This window comes from Salvelinus namaycush, chromosome 3 (assembly GCF_016432855.1).
Source record: "Salvelinus namaycush isolate Seneca chromosome 3, SaNama_1.0, whole genome shotgun sequence".
NCBI lineage: Eukaryota > Metazoa > Chordata > Actinopteri > Salmoniformes > Salmonidae > Salvelinus > Salvelinus namaycush.
The window spans coordinates 6,466,444-6,483,655 of record NC_052309.1 but is presented as its reverse complement, the minus strand read 5'-3'; the positions used below and the strand labels follow the sequence as shown (position 1 = coordinate 6,483,655).

At 42.1% G+C, this 17,212-nt stretch overlaps 1 protein-coding gene across 1 annotated transcript; it reads left to right on the top strand.

The window, feature by feature from the left end:
• Positions 1-1,634: 1,634 nt before the first annotated feature.
• LOC120044882 (UPF0729 protein C18orf32 homolog) lies at positions 1,635-16,225 on the top strand. Its single transcript, XM_038989598.1, has 3 exons — positions 1,635-1,748; positions 10,068-10,311; positions 15,632-16,225. The coding sequence occupies exons 2-3, from the start codon at positions 10,102-10,104 to the stop codon at positions 15,800-15,802; spliced, it is 381 nt and encodes a 126-aa protein (XP_038845526.1). The 5' UTR covers positions 1,635-1,748; positions 10,068-10,101; the 3' UTR covers positions 15,803-16,225.
• Positions 16,226-17,212: the final 987 nt, after the last annotated feature.

Genomic DNA, 17,212 nt, shown 5'->3' with positions numbered 1-17,212 from the left:
CAGCTCACCAGGTGGAATCCAAGCAGCAGTGCAGCAGGCAACGGGAGTAGGTGTCACACCCACTTGGGAGAAGATTTTATTTCTGGAGGCAGATTTCTTGCAGAGAATGCCAGTGAATGGTCTCTGAACAGCAGGAGGGGGCTTCAGAGGACTGAATGGTCTCTGAACAGCAGGAGGGGGCTTCAGAGGACTGAATGGTCTCTGAACAGCAGGAGGGGGCTTCAGAGGACTGAATGGTCTCTGAACAGCAGGAGGGGGCTTCAGAGGATGCTTCAAAGACTCCTGACACTTGCTGGACCCAAAGACATCGACACATTTTACTTCACACCTTAATGCTAATTGCATTTGTATCTGGTCTGTTCTTGCAAGCCTGGGAGCCTTAACTCAGCATTCAGTCCCAATAAAATATATCATTGTAATGTACTTTATTAAAAAAATTATATATTCTTGCTTTCAAAACAGCATCAGACCAAACACAACTCACTCAGTTCCAGGTTGGATGGTGTCCTCGGGTCTCTGCTGTTTGTTTGCCCAGAGCACCCTCCGTATAGCTTGGAAAAAGAAAACCTTGGAAGCAGTAATCTCTCCGGTTGATGTTGGTCAAAATGAGGTTGTAGGTTTGGAGTTTTGATCTGGAGCGAAGGCCATGCTGTGGACCTGCCGGAAAATCCAAGTTTATCTAACTCCAAATCTATCCTTTTGTAAAAAATGTTGAAACATGTGAGAGCACACATGCAGCTGTGTCTCTCTCTCTGTATGATCAGGACTATACTTAAGTATAAAAAGTTAAAGTAAAGGTATAAATAATTAAACAAACCAGGCTGCACCATTTCTTGTTTTTTAAATTTACGGATAGCCAGGGGCACACTTCAACACATTTCTTTAATTATTTGTTATTCTTATCTCTTACTTTTTTGGGGGGGGGGGTTTCTTAAAACTGCATTGTTGATTAAGGGCTCGTAAGTAAGCATTTCACCGTAAGGTCTACCTACACCTGTTGTATTCGGCGCATGTGACAAATATAATTACATTTTATTTGAAACATCATTTACAAATTAAGTATTTGTGTTTATTGAGTCCGCCAGATCAGAGGATAGATGTTGTGGTGGCAGCAGCTGCAGAGAAGTACTTGGGTGTACATGATTTTATTGCAGAAGAGTTACAGGATGTTTTGTACCATAGTGTTCCGTCCTCCCAAGCTGATGCAGGATCAGATGGGGCCAATGTAGTGGAATAGTTTTTTCATTACTTTTTGAACCTTTATTTAACTAGGCTAGTCAGTTAAGAACAAATTCTTATTTACAATGATGGGCTACCGGGGAACAGTGGGGTAACTGCCTTGTTCAGGGGCAAAATGACAGATTTTTACCTTGTCAGCTCAGGGATTCGATCCAGCAACCTTTCGGTTACTGGCCTACCGCCCCAATAGTGATGAGGTTTTTTAATGGGTGTAGGGTTAGTTGGTAGGGTCATATTTTCTTCACAAAGTGTTAATGAATTCAAACTACAGAGTAGTAGGCTGATACACAGCCAATACAGTAGGAGGCAGCATGCACCTATACCATTTGTTTGCAGACATAATACATAAGAAGAAGAAGTAGGGACGTCCCAAGGATCCCTGATAGCATGGATAATTCGGAAATGTCGTCATTTCAGTAGTCGTCTGCGCACAATATCGAAACACTTCCACTGTGGAACGTCCATTCGCTTTTATCCAGTAGGAAAAATCATCATATTTTCAGATTTAGGTAAGCACCAAAAGCTCTTTGAATAGCTATTTACAAAGTTTCTAGATATATCAAACGTATGGCATTATTGTAGGCTAACATTACTCTTAAAGTTGAGGAATGTACGTAGCTAGCTTAGTGGCTAGCTTGCTAGCGTTAGCACGATGAACATGTTTATTGCCAATTTCTTGATCAAATTAGGAGGATGACGAGTGTTTTAATTTATAGGACTTCCAAATATATAACAGTCTTCATTGCTAAGCAGTCTGCCGTGTAGTAGGTTAAGGGGACAAAATGAAACTTTGGTTTTGGTGTTAGGCAGGACAAACCCGTTTTGCATATTTTTGGTTTAACATCAAAATCAATCAATCGCAGCACGTTTTACCTGATTAAGTACAATACCATTGGAATTAATGTTACCATATAAAACTTTTTCATAAATACAAATATTTTACTGTCAGCTGTTTGAAGCTGGTGTACCGAAAGTAAGCAACGCAAAAACGAAAAACTTGACAACGAGAAGCATAGAAATAGCGCACTTAGAACAGATCCACAGCTTCATAGACTTGCTTTCAATGAGAAAGAAATGTCTTATAGATCTGTCAATGTGAATTTGGTCGGGTCGCCCAAAAAGTTACCTTTGCCAATTGTGTGCAACTGCAGCCTGCCTTGAGCATCCCCTACGTTCCTTCATGAACACCCCCGATCACTTTTGGGTGATGTGGGTCAAAAGGGAAATAAAAGTATTATCTGTTTTTTTTGCCCCCTCCCTCCTTGCTAGCACATGTCTTGGGTATTCTCCCTTGCATATTTTCTTAAGTTAGATGGGGAGTTGCGGTGAACAGCAATCTTCAAGTTTTTCCACAGATTTGGGCATTGGCTGACTTCCACATTCTTGTTCTTAAGCCATTCCAAATAAAACATGTATTTGTCACATTCTTTGTAAACAACAGTGAAATGCTTTGTCATTATGGGGTATTGTGTGTAGATTGAGGATTTTTTATTGATTTAATACATTTTAGAATAAGGCTGAAATGTAACAAAATGTGTAAAAGTCAAGGGGTCTGAATACTTTCCGAATACACTGTGGAAGAGAGCTTTCGACACACCCACTCCCTTTCGACACGCCCACTCTTTTTGACACGCCCAATCCTTTCCTTTCGACACGCCCACTCACCCATACTCCAGTCGCCATACTGGGATGCAGCTACTCCCTTATCATTCGGAAAAGTGAAAGCATACCTGTGAGAGGGGTCGCCCTGGTACCAAGTAATTGTAGGTTTTTGTAACCAATACCAATCAATCAATCAATCAATTTTATTTTATATAGCCCTTCGTACATCAGCTAATATCTCGAAGTGCTGTACAGAAACCCAGCCTAAAACCCCAAACAGCTAGTAATGCAGGTGTAGAAGCACGGTGGCTAGGAAAAACTCCCTAGAAAGGCCAAAACCTAGGAAGAAACCTAGAGAGGAACCAGGCTATGAGGGGTGGCCAGTCCTCTTCTGGCTGTGCCGGGTGGAGATTATAACAAAACTATGCCAAGATGTTCAAAAATGTTCATAAGTGACAAGCATGGTCAAATAATAATCATGAATAATTTTCAGTTGGCTTTTCATAGCTGATCATTAAGAGTTGAAAAACAACAGGTCTGGGACAGGTGGCGGTTCCATAACCGCAGGCAGAACAGCTGAAACTGGAATAGCAGCAAGGCCAGGCGGACTGGGGACAGCAAGGAGTCACCACGGGCGGCAGTCCCGACGCATGGTCCTAGGGCCCAGGTCCTCCGAGAGAAAGAAAGAGAGAAGGAGAAAATTAGAGAGAGCCAAGATTTTCAAAATGTTCATAAATGACAAGCATGGTCAAATAATAATCAGGAATAAATCTCAGTTGGCTTTTCATAGCCGATCATTAAGAGTTGAAAACAGCAGGTCTGGGACAGGTAGGGGTTCCGTAACCGCAGGCAGAACAGTTGAAACTGGAATAGCAGCAAGGCCAGGCGGACTGGGGACAGCAAGGTGTCATCATGCCCGGTAGTCCTGACGTATGGTCCTAGGGCTCAGGTTCTCAGAGAGAAAGAGAGAACGAGAGAATTAGAGAGAGCATACTTAAATTCACACAGGACACTGGATAAGACAGGAGAAGTACTCCAGGTATAACCAACTGACCCTAGCCCCCCGACACATAAACTACTGCAGCATAAATACTGGAGGCTGAGACAGGAGCGGTCAGGAGACACTGTGGCCCCATCCGAAGAAACCCCCGGACAGGGCCAAACAGGAAGGATATAACCCCACCCACTTTGCCAAAGCACAGCCCCCGCACCACTAGAGGGATATCCTCAACCACCAACTTACAATCCTGAGACAAGGCCGAGTATAGCCCACAAAGATCTCCACCACAGCACAAACCAAGGGGGGGCGCCAACCCAGACAGGAAGATCACGTCAGTAACTCAACCCACTCAAGTGACGCACCCCTCCTAGGGACGGCATGAAAGAGCACCAGCAAGCCAGTGACTCAGCCCCTGTAACAGGGTTAGAGGCAGAGAATCCCAGTGGAGAGAGGGGAACCGGCCTGGCAGAGACAGCAAGGGCGGTTCGTTGCTCCAGAGCCTTTCCGTTCACCTTCACACTCCTGGGCCAGACTACACTCAATCATATGACCTACTGAAGAGATAAGTCTTCAGTAAAGACTTAAAGGTTGAGACCGAGTCTGCGTCTCTCACATGGGTAGGCAGACTGTTCCATAAAAATGGAGATCTATAGGAGAAAGCCCTGCCTCCCGCTGTTTGCTTAGAAATTCTAGGGACAATTAGGAGGCCTGCGTCTTGTGACCGTAGCGTACGTATTGGTATGTACGGCAGGACCAACTCGGAAAGATAGGTAGGAGCAAGCCCATGTAACGCTTTATAGGTTAACAGTAAAACCTTGAAATCAGCCCTTGCCTTAACAGGAAGCCAGTGTAGGGAAGCTAGCACTGGAGTAATATGATCAAATTTCTTGGTTCTAGTCAGGATTCTAGCAGCCGTATTTAGCACTAACTGAAGTTTATTTAGTGCTTTATCCGGGTAGCCGGAAAGTAGAGCATTGCAGTAGTCTAACCTAGAAGTAACAAATGCATGGATAAATTTTTCTGCATCATTTTTGGACAGAAAATTTCTGATTTTTGCAATGTTACGTAGATGGAAAAAAGCTGTCCTTGAAATAGTCTTGATATGTTCGTCAAAAGAGAGATCAGGGTCAAGAGTAACGCCGAGGTCCTTCACAGTTTTATTTGAGACGACTTTACAACCATCAAGATGAATTGTCAGATTTAACAGAAGATCTCTTTGTTTCTTGGGACCTAGAACAAGCATCTCTGTTTTGTCCGAGTTTAAAATTAGAAAGTTTGCTGCCATCCACTTCCTTATGTCTGAAACACAGGCTTCTAGCGAGGGCAATTTTGGGGCTTCACCATGTTTCATTGAAATGTACAGCTGTGTGTCATCCGCATAGCAGTGAAAGTTAACATTATGTTTTCGAATAACATCCCCAAGAGGTAAAATATATAGTGAAAACAATAGTGGTCCTAAAACGGAACCTTGAGGAACACCGAAATGTACAGTTGATTTGTCAGAGGACAGACCATTCACAGAGACAAACTGATATCTTTCCGACAGGTAAGATCTAAACCAGGCCAGAACTTGTCCGTGTAGACCAATTTGGGTTTCCAGTCTCTCCAAAAGAATGTGGTGATCGATGGTGTCAAAGGCAGCACTAAGGTCTAGTAGCACGAGGACAGATGCAGAGCCTCGGTCTGACGCCATTAAAAGGTCATTTACCACCTTCACAAGTGCAGTCTCAGTGCTATGATGGGGTCTAAAACCAGACTGAAGCATTTCGTACACATTGTTTGTCTTCAGAAAGGCAGTGAGTTGCTGCGCAACAGCTTTTTCTAAAATTTTTGAGAGGAATGGAAGATTCGATATAGGCCGATAGTTTTTTATATTTTCCGGGTCAAGGTTTGGCTTTTTCAAGAGAGGCTTTATCACTGCCACTTTTAGTGAGTTTGGTACACATCCAGTGGATAGAGAGCTGTTTATTATGTTCAACATAGGAGGGCCAAGCACAGGAAGCAGCTCCTTCAGCAGTTTAGTAGGAATAGGATCCAGTATGCAGCTTGAAGGTTTAGAGGCCATGATTATTTTCATCATTGTGTCAAGAGATATAGTACTAAAACACTTAAGTGTCTCTCCCGATCCCAGGCCCTCGCAGAGCTGTGCAGATCCAGGACAGCTAAGCCCTGGAGGAATACGCAGATTCAAAGAGGAGTCCGTAATTTGCTTTCTAATGGTCATGATCTTTTCCTCAAAGAAGTTCATGAATTTATTACTGCTGAAGTGAAAGCCATCCTCTCTTGGGGAATGCTGCTTTTTAGTTAGCTTTGCAACAGTATCAAAAAGAAATTTTGGATTGTTCTTATTTTCCTCGATTAAGTTGGAAAAGTAGGATGATCGAGCAGCAGTGAGGGCTCTTCGGTACTGCACGGTACTGTCTTTCCAAGCTAGTCGGAAGACTTCCAGTTTGGTGTGGCGCCATTTCCGTTCCAATTTCCTGGAAGCTTGCTTCAAAGCTCGGGTATTTTCTGTATACCAGGGAGCTAGTTTCTTATGACAAATGTTTTTCGTTTTTAGGGGTGCAACTGCATCTAGGGTATTGCGCAAGGTTAAATTGAGTTCCTCAGTTAAGTGGTTAACTGATTTTTGTCCTCTGACGTCCTTGGGTAGGCAGAAGGAGTCTGGAAGGGCATCAAGGAATTTTTGTGTTGTCTGAGAATTTATAGCACGACTTTTGATGCTTCTTGGTTGCGGTCTGAGCAGATTATTTGTTGCGATTGCAAACGTAATAAAATGGTGGTCCGATAGTCCAGGATAGTTTGTGGAAAAACATTAAGATCTACAACATTTATTCCATGGGACAAAACTAGGTCCAGAGTCTGTGAGTTAATTTGACCATGGGGAAAAAGAGCTACTGGGTAAATACTGCAATGCAGGTTGGATTGAATTGAGCCCATAATCTTCATTCTCAAGGTGATGATTGCACTTTTCTCCCCAACACAATAAATGTGAGTCCACATTTCAAAGGTTTGACCTTCCACCGCAAGTGCCAATAGATGTCAGGAACTTGGTGGCTTACCACTGTGAGCTAACTGTCTAGAGCTGTATTTGCGTGCGGTGCACTTTAAAAAATGTTTTATCGTAGCATGCCAGTGGACTTCTGGTAAAGAAAAGCTTTAGTGAGGAAAGTGATGGGATCAGGTACAACTATGTTTAGCCTCCCTCAAAATGAATATTTATGAGCAATTCCTCCCACCCACAACTTCTCCCCTGAATGTGTATTTTATTTTATTTGAAGGAGTTGAAACAAACCCTACCTCTTCAGAGTATCTTAAATAACTTGGAATAACTTATACATGGTTGGTTAGATGAACTTGTAAAATTCTATCTAATAATTTGGCTATGTAAAAATGTATTTGAATGTGAATTTCACAGTCTGAAATAATGGTTGCCTACCATTTTGGCTTTATATTGGAGATCTGTCTCCTTTCACGTAAAAGGGTGTGTTCTGATGTAATTTATATAACATGCTACTGTACAGACACTGCATTCAAATGTTTTATTTATGTAACCTTTATTTAACTAGGCACGTCAGTTAAGAACAAATTCTTATTTACAATGATGGCCAAACCCGGACGACGCTGGGCCAATTGTGCGCCGCCCTATGGGACTCCCAATCACGGCCGGTTGTATACAGCCTGTTTTCGAACCAGGGTGTCTGTAGTGACGCCTCAAACACTGAGATGCAGTGCCTTAGACCGCTGCGCCACTCTGGAGCCGAGCTGAATTTAGGCGCCTATCAGTGTCCAAATCTGCCATTTTCAAACCGGGGTATAAGTGTAAAGGGTTAAGAAACGTTTTACGCCCCTGGGTGTGTAAAGCTCTCCAGCTTGTAGTCCTAAAAAAAGGAAATTAGTTAGCATTTTCTACCTCTGGAACGTTGGCCATTCATATGGGTGAAATTAACTGGGTTTTGGGATATACGCTGAAAAAGGGTCTGAGGTTAAAGGCGTCTGCATACAGGTTCGGTTTGCTCCAAGCAGAACTCAGCTAGGCAACGCCAATGTCTGTGCTCACATAATCCATAAAGACCTTCGCTTGGAAAAACTAGAGAAAAGTGGCAATATTACTGTTTTGTCCTTCTTGAGCCACCGTAGTAACAGCATAGCCAGTAACACTTCCTTAAAATAGTTAAAATTAATCTAAGATAAAAATCTGTAATTTTTTCGTTTTTGCTCAGGAGGTCTTAGTCGCACAATTTCCCATCTAGCTAAGATGTTTGGTGTAGTACTTCAAGTGAAAACATGTGCATAATCTACTAATGCACTGCAGACAGTAGGACCTAGCTGCACTGCAGACAGTAGGACCTAGCTGCACTGCAGACAGTAGGACCTAGCTGCACTGCAGACAGTAGGACCTAGCTGCGCTCTCTCTTTTGTTGAATGACACAACTTAATTGAAGAATCTCATCTGTAGTTCCCTCCCTTAATGTTGACCAATCACAGAAGAAACAGCGTATACTTCGGCTACCAATCTTAAAGTTGCCTCAACATTTTTTTTTTGTCCAAACAGCTGGGAAAAAAACCTGTGGAACATCAGAACAAACAAAAACATCACAAAATGTCATCATAATACATGATGAAAATAATACAATAATACATAATACATGATGAAAATAATACATAATACATGATGAAAATAATACAATAATACATAATACATGATGAAAATAATACATAATACATGATGAAAATAATACAATAATACATGATAATACAAACTGTTTCGACTGGGACGCGTGCAACCGGCTTAAAGGCTTAGGACATCTTATACGTTTTGTTCTATGATATATCAGTCAGTTAACATGACCTTTTTAATGAATTATGAAAGTTTTGATTACAAAAATGCTTAAAAATGCACAAAAAGTTTTTGTTGGCTGATGATTATCTCATAGAACGAAACGTATAAGGTCTCCTAAGCCTGTGTTTACTACATACCTTATTTTTGATGTTTATCCAAAAACTCAACAAAACCCCCATTCATTTCTCCATAGGCTTTGGCCAACGAGCCAGGGCAGAGTTCGCTTCCGTTAGTGCCAGGGAATGCCATTACTGTTTCTCTATATTCACTAGGAAGCAAAGAGAACGAAACAGGGAGGGACATACTTAAATTTGTCCAATAGAAACTCTTGTTTTTGTTGCAAAACACAACTGTTTAAGATACTATTTTGCTCACGTGCTCAAAACCATGTAAACACGCTCAAGACTTTAGTTAGTATGCATGTATTTCAGTCTTGTGCACGTGATAGCCACACACAGACACTTGCGTGTGGAAGTCTGTTTAATAATACTTTCCTGTGAATATTTTTATAATTCAGCACTATATAAGAACCACCCACTGACAATTGCAGAGTAAGTTAAAATATACACTGAACAAAAATATAAACACAAAATGTTAAGTGTTTATCCTAGCAATTTTCCTACACACAAAACGCTTATTTCTCTCAATTTTTGTGCACAAATTTGTTTATATCCCTGTTAGTGAGCATTTCTCCTTTGCCAAGATAATCCATCCACCTGACAGGTGTGGCATATCAAGAAGCTGATTAAACAGCATGATCATTACATAGGTGCACCTTTAAAAGTTTTACAACACAAATGCCATAGATGTCAACATTTTTGATGGAGCGTGCAATTGCTGACTGCATGAATGTCCATCAGAGCAGTTGACCGAGAATTGAATGTAATTTTATCTACCATAAGCCGCCTCCAACGTCGTTTAGAGAATTTGGCAGTACGTCCAACCGGCCTCACAACCGCAGAACACGTGTAACCACGTCAGCCCAGGACTTCAGGAAAATCTTTTAAATTCTTCCATGTTGCGTTTTATATGTTTGTTCAGGATAATTCTGTTCAACATTTGTGACAGACAAGGGACGTAAAAAAAAAAAAATGTATGCAAAAATGAGTTGTGTTGCTGCTCAGGCAAGCGATGTCTGTGCATGATGTGATCTTTACTTTTCAAGTCTTGTTTACTTGCCCCATATCACATGTTCTCATTTCCTCTCACCAGAGATAAGCCAATAATATTATTTGTCTAAAAAAAAGTCCAATATTGCTTCCTGTGCAATTCAACAGGGACAACCTTTAGGCACTATGTGGATAAGAGCGGCCATTTAGCATACTAAATGAAACAACCGGTGTTTCATGTTTGACCTTGTTTTCTCTGTCCCCTCTGTTGCAGGTTGTCCTTTGACCTGTCCCGTGTAGCTACAGTGATGGTCTGCATTCCCTGCATCGTCATTCCAGTCCTCTTGTGGGTGTACAAGAGGTTCCTTGAACCAATCATCTACCCCTTCATTGGTCCAATTATAAGCCGATTCTGGCCAACAAGGAGAGCTGTCCAGGAGAGTGGCGTAGGAACTGGTGACGTGAAAGCCAGTGAAAAGAGCAATGGATGTCCAGTGATGAGCAATGGAGCGTGCAAGGTAATACACCTGTTATTGGATTGTGGACTGTTAGAGCGTGCCATCACTTGTAGCAATCTCCGGTGGCCAAGCCCCAGACCGGCTACACATGCTGAGGAAGTCATGACACACATTGTAATATGCATGACACCAATACATATACATGCATAGTGTCCATAGGCAGATGGGTTGCATCCCACAACGTTAACAGTGTTCTAGAATACAATACATTCTGAAAGTATTTAGACCCATTGAATGATGTTACATTACAGCATGGGTGTCAAACTCTGGCCCGCGGGCCAAATTTGGCCTGCGAGACAATACCAAATTACTACTAGAGCTGGCCCGCCGGTATTATACAGAGCATTCACCGCTAATACTACGAATCCCATAATGCTCTGCTGTTGTTTTCGCGCGCCAATCAGGACAGGACCCAGAAACGCCCTCTCCTCTGTGACAGTAGTCATAGCAACATAGACGCTACAACTGTCAGCGCGCTATCCCTTCCCAAAAATGGCGAAAAGAAAGGCAGAAAACAGGAGCTTTCTGGACAAGTGGGAGGCAGAATATCTGTTTACATATGTAAAAGACAAACCTGTTTGTCTTGTTTGTGGAGTCAACGTGGCTGTAAGTAAGGAGTACAACATTAGACGACACTATGAAACGAAACACCATGACAAATACAAGGACCTGGACATGACTCAAAGGAGCCAGAAAGTAGAGGAGATGAAAATAAGTTTGGTTTCACAACAGAATATGTTCAAAAAAGCCACATCACAAAGTGAGGCTGCTGTAAAGGCTAGTTATATAGTGGCAGCAGAGATCGCAAAATCAGCCCGGCCCTTTAATGAGGGAGAGTTCGTGAAAAAGTGCATGATGAAAGTTTGTGACCTCGTATGCCCAGAGAAAAAGCAAGCATTTTCAAACGTGAGCCTGAGCAGGAACACAGTAGCTGATCGCACATGTGATCTTGCCACCAATCTGTATGACCAGCTGATGGAAAAGGGAAAAGATTTCGTTGCGTTCTCCCTCGCTGTGGATGAGAGCTGCGACGCATCTGATACTGCTCAGCTGTCAGTCTTCATCCGTGGAGTGGACTCAAATCTGTGTGTTACGGAGGAGCTATTGGGATTCAAATCAATGCATGGCACAACCACAGGAAAGGAAATCTTTGAGGAGGTTTCCAAATGTGTAACTGAAATAAAGCTGCCGTGGGATAAACTCGTTGGATTAACGACAGATGGTGCGCCAGCGATGTGCGGTAAAAAGAGTGGACTGGTGGGCATGGTTCGGGAGAAGATGCGGGAAGAGAACTGTGCAGGTGAGCTAACTGTTTACCACTGCATCATACATCAGGAATCACTGTGTGCCAAAGCCCTAAAGATGGAACATGTTATGACCACAGTAACACAGGTAGTTAACTTTATAAGAGCCAAAGGTCTGAATCACCGCCAGTTTAAATTTTTTCTAGAGGAGTGTGGTTCGGAATACGCAGACGTGCCGTATCACACAGAGGTGAGATGGCTAAGCAGAGGAAAAGTACTGAACAGATGTTTCGAGCTGCGTGAGGAAATATGTCAATTCCTGGAAACCAAAGGGAAGGATACAGCAGAGCTCCGGGAGCAAAAGTTTCTGTGTGAGCTGGCCTTTCTCTGTGACATCTCGAGCCATCTCGATGCGCTGAACCTGCAGCTTCAGGGGCGGGGGCGCATCATCACAGACATGTACGCTGCAGTGAGGGCCTTTAAAACTAAACTGTGCCTGTGGGAGAATCAGATGCTGCAAGGAAACCCTTGCCATTTTCCCTGCTGCCAAACCATAAAAGCGCAGATCTCTACCGCCGTGTTCCCATGCGCACAGTTTGCTGAAAAACTCAGTGTTCTCGCCGCTGAGTTTAGCCGGCGATTTGCCGACTTCGATGTCCAGAAATGTAGGTTTGAACTGCTTAGTAATCCCTTCGCAGTTGATGTGGAAAATGCACCAACCAACATCCAAATGGAGCTGATTGAACTCCAGTGCAACGACACGCTGAAGTCAAAGTATGATGCTGTGGGCGCCGCACAGTTTCCACGGTTCATCCCTGACACAATGCCTCAGCTCCGCACCCAAGCTGCTCAGATGCTCTCCATGTTCGGCAGCACTTATCTATGCGAGCAACTTTTCTCCTCGATGAAGATGACCAAAACAACTCACAGGAGACGTCTGACTGATGAACACCTTCGCTCGATACTGAGGATTTCTTCAGCTCAGAGCCTGAGCCCAGACATTGATGAACTAGCATCCAAGAAGAGATGCCAGGTATCTGGCTTGGGCACATCAGATTAGATCAGTGTGTAATAATTAACGTTTTCTTTGTGCACTTTTTCTTGCTACAAGGCATGGGCTTGAATGGTTGATTGATTTATTATCATTTTATTTGTAAAATTATTAGCCAGTGGAAAAAGTTTATTTTGGTATTTAAATCAGAAGGCTGCAAATAGAAAAGAGGCATACGATTTTTATTTAAATTTTATTTATTTAATAAATGAATGCCATTGATGTGTTTTTTCATTTGAAATTCGATTTTGCATGTCTCCACTATTAAATTATATATTGTATGGTAATAAGCGATGCTTGTTCCATATTCAATGTTAAAGCAAAACTTGTTTGGGTCCATATTAAAAGGTTCATTTGTTCAATGTTGGCCCGCGACTTTGTTCAGGTTTTACATTTTGGCCCACTGGGTATTTGAGTTTGACACCCCTGCATTACAGCCTGATTCTAAAATGGATTCAATTGTGTGTGTTTTTTCTCCCCCTCATCAATCTTCACACTGCCCCATAATGGCAAAGCAAATAACATTTTTCCAAATTGATAAACAATACCTTTATAGTACTCTTTGTTTTTTACTATTTTCGAAATTGTAGAATAATAGTGAACATATCAAATCTATGAAATAACACATATGGAATCATTTAGTAACCCCCAAAAAGTGTTAAACAAATCAAAATATATTTCATATTTGAGATTCTTCAAAGTAGCCATCCTTTGCCTTGATGACAGCTTTGCACACTGATATCACATTACATAAGTATTCAGACCCTTTACTCAGTACTTTGTTGAAGCACCTTTGGCAGCGATTACAGCCTTGAGTCTTCTTGGGTATGACGCTGCAAGCTTGGCACACCTGTATTTGGGGAGTTTCTCCCATTGTTCTCTGCAGATCCTCTCAAGCTCTGTCAGGTTGGATGGGGAGCGTCTCTGCACAGTAATGTTTTTGTCTCTCCAGAGATGTTCGATTGGGTTCAAGTCCGGGCTCTGGCTGGGCCACTCAAGGACATTCAGAGTCTTGTCTCGAAGCCACCCTTGCGTTGTCTTGGCTTTGTGCTTAGGGTCGTTGTCCTGTTGGAAGGTGAACCTTCGCCCCAGTCTGAGGTTCTCCCCCGATTGGTCAGTTTGGCTGGGAGGCCAGCTCTAGGGAGAGTTGGTGGTTCCAAACTTCTTCCATTTAAGAATGATGGAGGCCACTGTGTTCTTGTGGACCTTCAATGCTGCAGACATTTTTTGGTACCCTTCCCCAGATCTGTACCTCGAAACAATCCTGTCTCGTAGCTTTACGGACAATTCCTTCAACCTCATTGCTTGATTTTTGCTCTGTCAACTGTGGGACCTTTTATAGACAGGTATGTGCCTTTCCAAGTCATGTCCAATCAATTGAATTTACCACAGGTGGACTCCAATCACGTTGTAGAAACATCTTAAGGATGATCAATGGAAACAGGATGCACCTGAGTCTTATAGCAAAGGGTCTGAATTCTTATGTAAATAAGGTATTTCTGTTTAAAATGATTAATACATTTGCAAATTGTTCTTAAAATCTGTTTTCGCTTTGTCATTATGGGGTATTTTGTGTAGATTAATGAGGGGTAAAAATTACTTATTCCATTTTTAGAATAAGGCTGTAACGTAACAAAATGTTAAGTCAAGGTATCTGAATACTTTCTGAATGCACTGTTTGTCTGGAATTTCCAAGACTAATGCATGCATGTCGCAGACCGTACATCTTTACTTTGTTCCTTTAGATCATGTTGGCTGATTTGTTGGATTCAACAGCATCCCACTTACTTTAGAGCAGGGGTATTCAATCGGGGGTCCGCAGAGGTACTGCAGGTGGTCTGCAAAAAAATTATATATTAAAAAAATATATATATATTTCAATGTTTTTTGAATATGGCAAAATAAAATAATTTTGAATTACATACCTACAGTAGAAAATAGGAGAATATTATATTTCTGATGATGTCAACTATATTTCTCAACTCCTAATGTTGAGCCAATTACACTCACTGGAGTATCTGACACAGACTTTGAAAAATCACCCACAAATAGGCTACCAGTCAATGGGCTACCAGTCAATGGGCTACCAGTCAATGGGCTACCAGTCAATGGGCTACCAGGCAACGGGCTAACGGGCTACCAGTCAATGGGCTACCAGTCAATGGGCTACCAGTCAATGGGCTACCAGTCAATGGGCTACCAGTCAATGGGCTACCAGTCAACGGGCTAACAGGCAACGGGCTAACAGGCAACGGGCTAACAGGCTACGGGCTAACAGGCTACGGGCTAACAGGCTACGGGCTAACAGGCTACGGGCTACCAGTCAACCAGTCAGTAGGCTACCAGTCAGTAGGCTACCAGTCAGTAGGCTACCAGTCAATGGGCTACCAGTCAATGGGCTACCAGTCAATGGGCTACCAGTCAATGGGCTACCAGTCAATGGGCTAACAGGCAACGGGCTAACAGGCTAACGGGCTAACAGGCTAACGGGCTAACAGGCTAACGGGCTAACAGGCTAACGGGCTAACGGGCTACGGGCTACCGGGCTACCAGGCTACCAGTCAGTAGGCTACCAGTCAGTAGGCTACCAGTCAGTAGGCTACCAGTCAGTAGGCTACCAGTCAGTAGGCTACCAGTCAGTAGGCTACCAGTCAGTAGGCTACCAGTCAATGGGCGGCAAGTGGCGCTGGCTGCTGGAAAGCTTTTTTGACATGGACCTTTATTTAACCAGCTGAACAGCTGCTCTTAATGAAAATGTGTTTGGAGTTACCTTTCAATCTTATAGGCCATGTTAGTTTACACTTCCAATTATAATATGTTGATTACTTCTCCTTGCCATTCAGCTGATGGTAGACAATAAAAATAAACCTTTTTTTTGCTAACATATGATGGGACCTGTAGGTGTCCATGGGCAAGAAAAGGTTGAATACCCCCGCTTCAGAGTGAACATGTTGTTTACAAGGCTTCTAGACTGTTGCTACTTCTGTTGTCAATTGTTAACTATTGAAGCCATCTCTCTTTTCAGACTGAAGTCAATGGTGCTGCTGCAAATGGTGCTGCTGCAAATGGTCCGGCTGCAAATGGTCCGGCTGCAAATGGGCCGGCTGCAAATGGGCCGGCTGCAGATGGGCCGGCTGCAGATGGGCCGGCTGCAAATGGGTCGGCTTCTACAGTATCTGACAAGAAGACTGACTAACATTTCACCAGTTTTTCAACTGTGAAAATATTTGAATACAATATGGAGATCTTAACTTTATCGTTCTTATTTTCTGAAATTGACTAATGTGGGATCTTTTAATGCTGGTCTGAATTTAACATAGCAACACATATTGTACATTTTCCGTAATGCTCATTTCAGTTGTGTTGAGGAATAGAATATATGTAGAAAATATTTCTGCCTCTGTTTTATCATGCTTGATTCCCTGATGTATTTATTATAACAGATACAATACCTACTTATTTATAATATTAAGTACATATTTTATTTTCTAATTCCGAAATTAATTATTAGCAATGATTAAAAAGGACATTTAAACACATTCCGACCTTGTGATTTTTAAGCATTCCCTTTTTCCCCCTTTTATGTGCAATGTATAAATAAACCTATGGATTACTATCATTGTTTTTGCTCTAGTGGATCTCATTTAGCCTGGTCTCAACGGTTTATACTCTTAACCTTTATTTCACCAGGCTGGTCAATAAAGAACAAATTCTTATTTACAATGAAGGTCTGGCAAGAGGCAAAAGCCCTCCTGTGGGGACCCGGTCTGAAAAAACTATGTAAGACAAAATGGACAACAGACAGAAGACACTGGCAACGGCACAAATACAACAGCAAACAGTGTGTGAAGTAAAACAACATTCTTCCTTAAATAAGACAACGCAAAGTAGTGACATCGGGTGACAAATAGAAACAACTACATCTCAACAACCTGTTCATCTATTTGTCCTTTGGGGACACCAGGTCCTGGAGTTTTAGGTTGGCTTGGAGGGAATTCCAAGACCAGGGATCTGAGTAATGAAAATACCTATATCCGTGCTCGCTTCTAATATTCGGGACTGTTGGCATAAAACAAGATTTGAGATATGAGCTTGTATGTGTGTTTATTTTGAGCTGGAATTATATATAAAATGGCAGATTTATTAAGATGGCCTATATATATATATATATATATATATATATATATACATATACAGTTGAAGTCGGAAGTTTACATACACTTCAGCCAAATACATTTAAACTCAGTTTTTCACAATTCCTGACATTTAATCCTAGTAAAAATTCCCTGTCTTAGGTCAGTTAGGATCACCACTTTATTTTAAGAATGTTACATTTCAGAATAATAGAGAGAATGATTTATTTCAGCTTTTATTTGTTTCATCACATACCCAGTGGGTCAGAAGTTTACATACACTCAATTAGTATTTGGTAGCATTGCCTTTAAATTGTTTAACTTGGGTCAAACGTTTTGAGTAGCCTTCCACAAGCTTTCCACAATAAGTTGGGTGAATTTTGGCCCATTCCTCCTGACAGAGCTGGTGTAACTGAGTCAGGTTTGTAGGCCTCCTTGCTCGCACACGCTTTTTCAGTTCTGCCCACAGATTT

Coding starts and splice junctions, on each gene's coding strand:
- LOC120044882 (XM_038989598.1), top strand. CDS start 10,102: ATGGTCTGCATTCCCTGCATCGTCATTCCAGTCCTCTTGTGGGTGTAC. Junction 10,312..15,631: donor TGAGCAATGGAGCGTGCAAG/GTAATACACCTG, acceptor CTCTCTTTTCAG/ACTGAAGTCAATGGTGCTGC.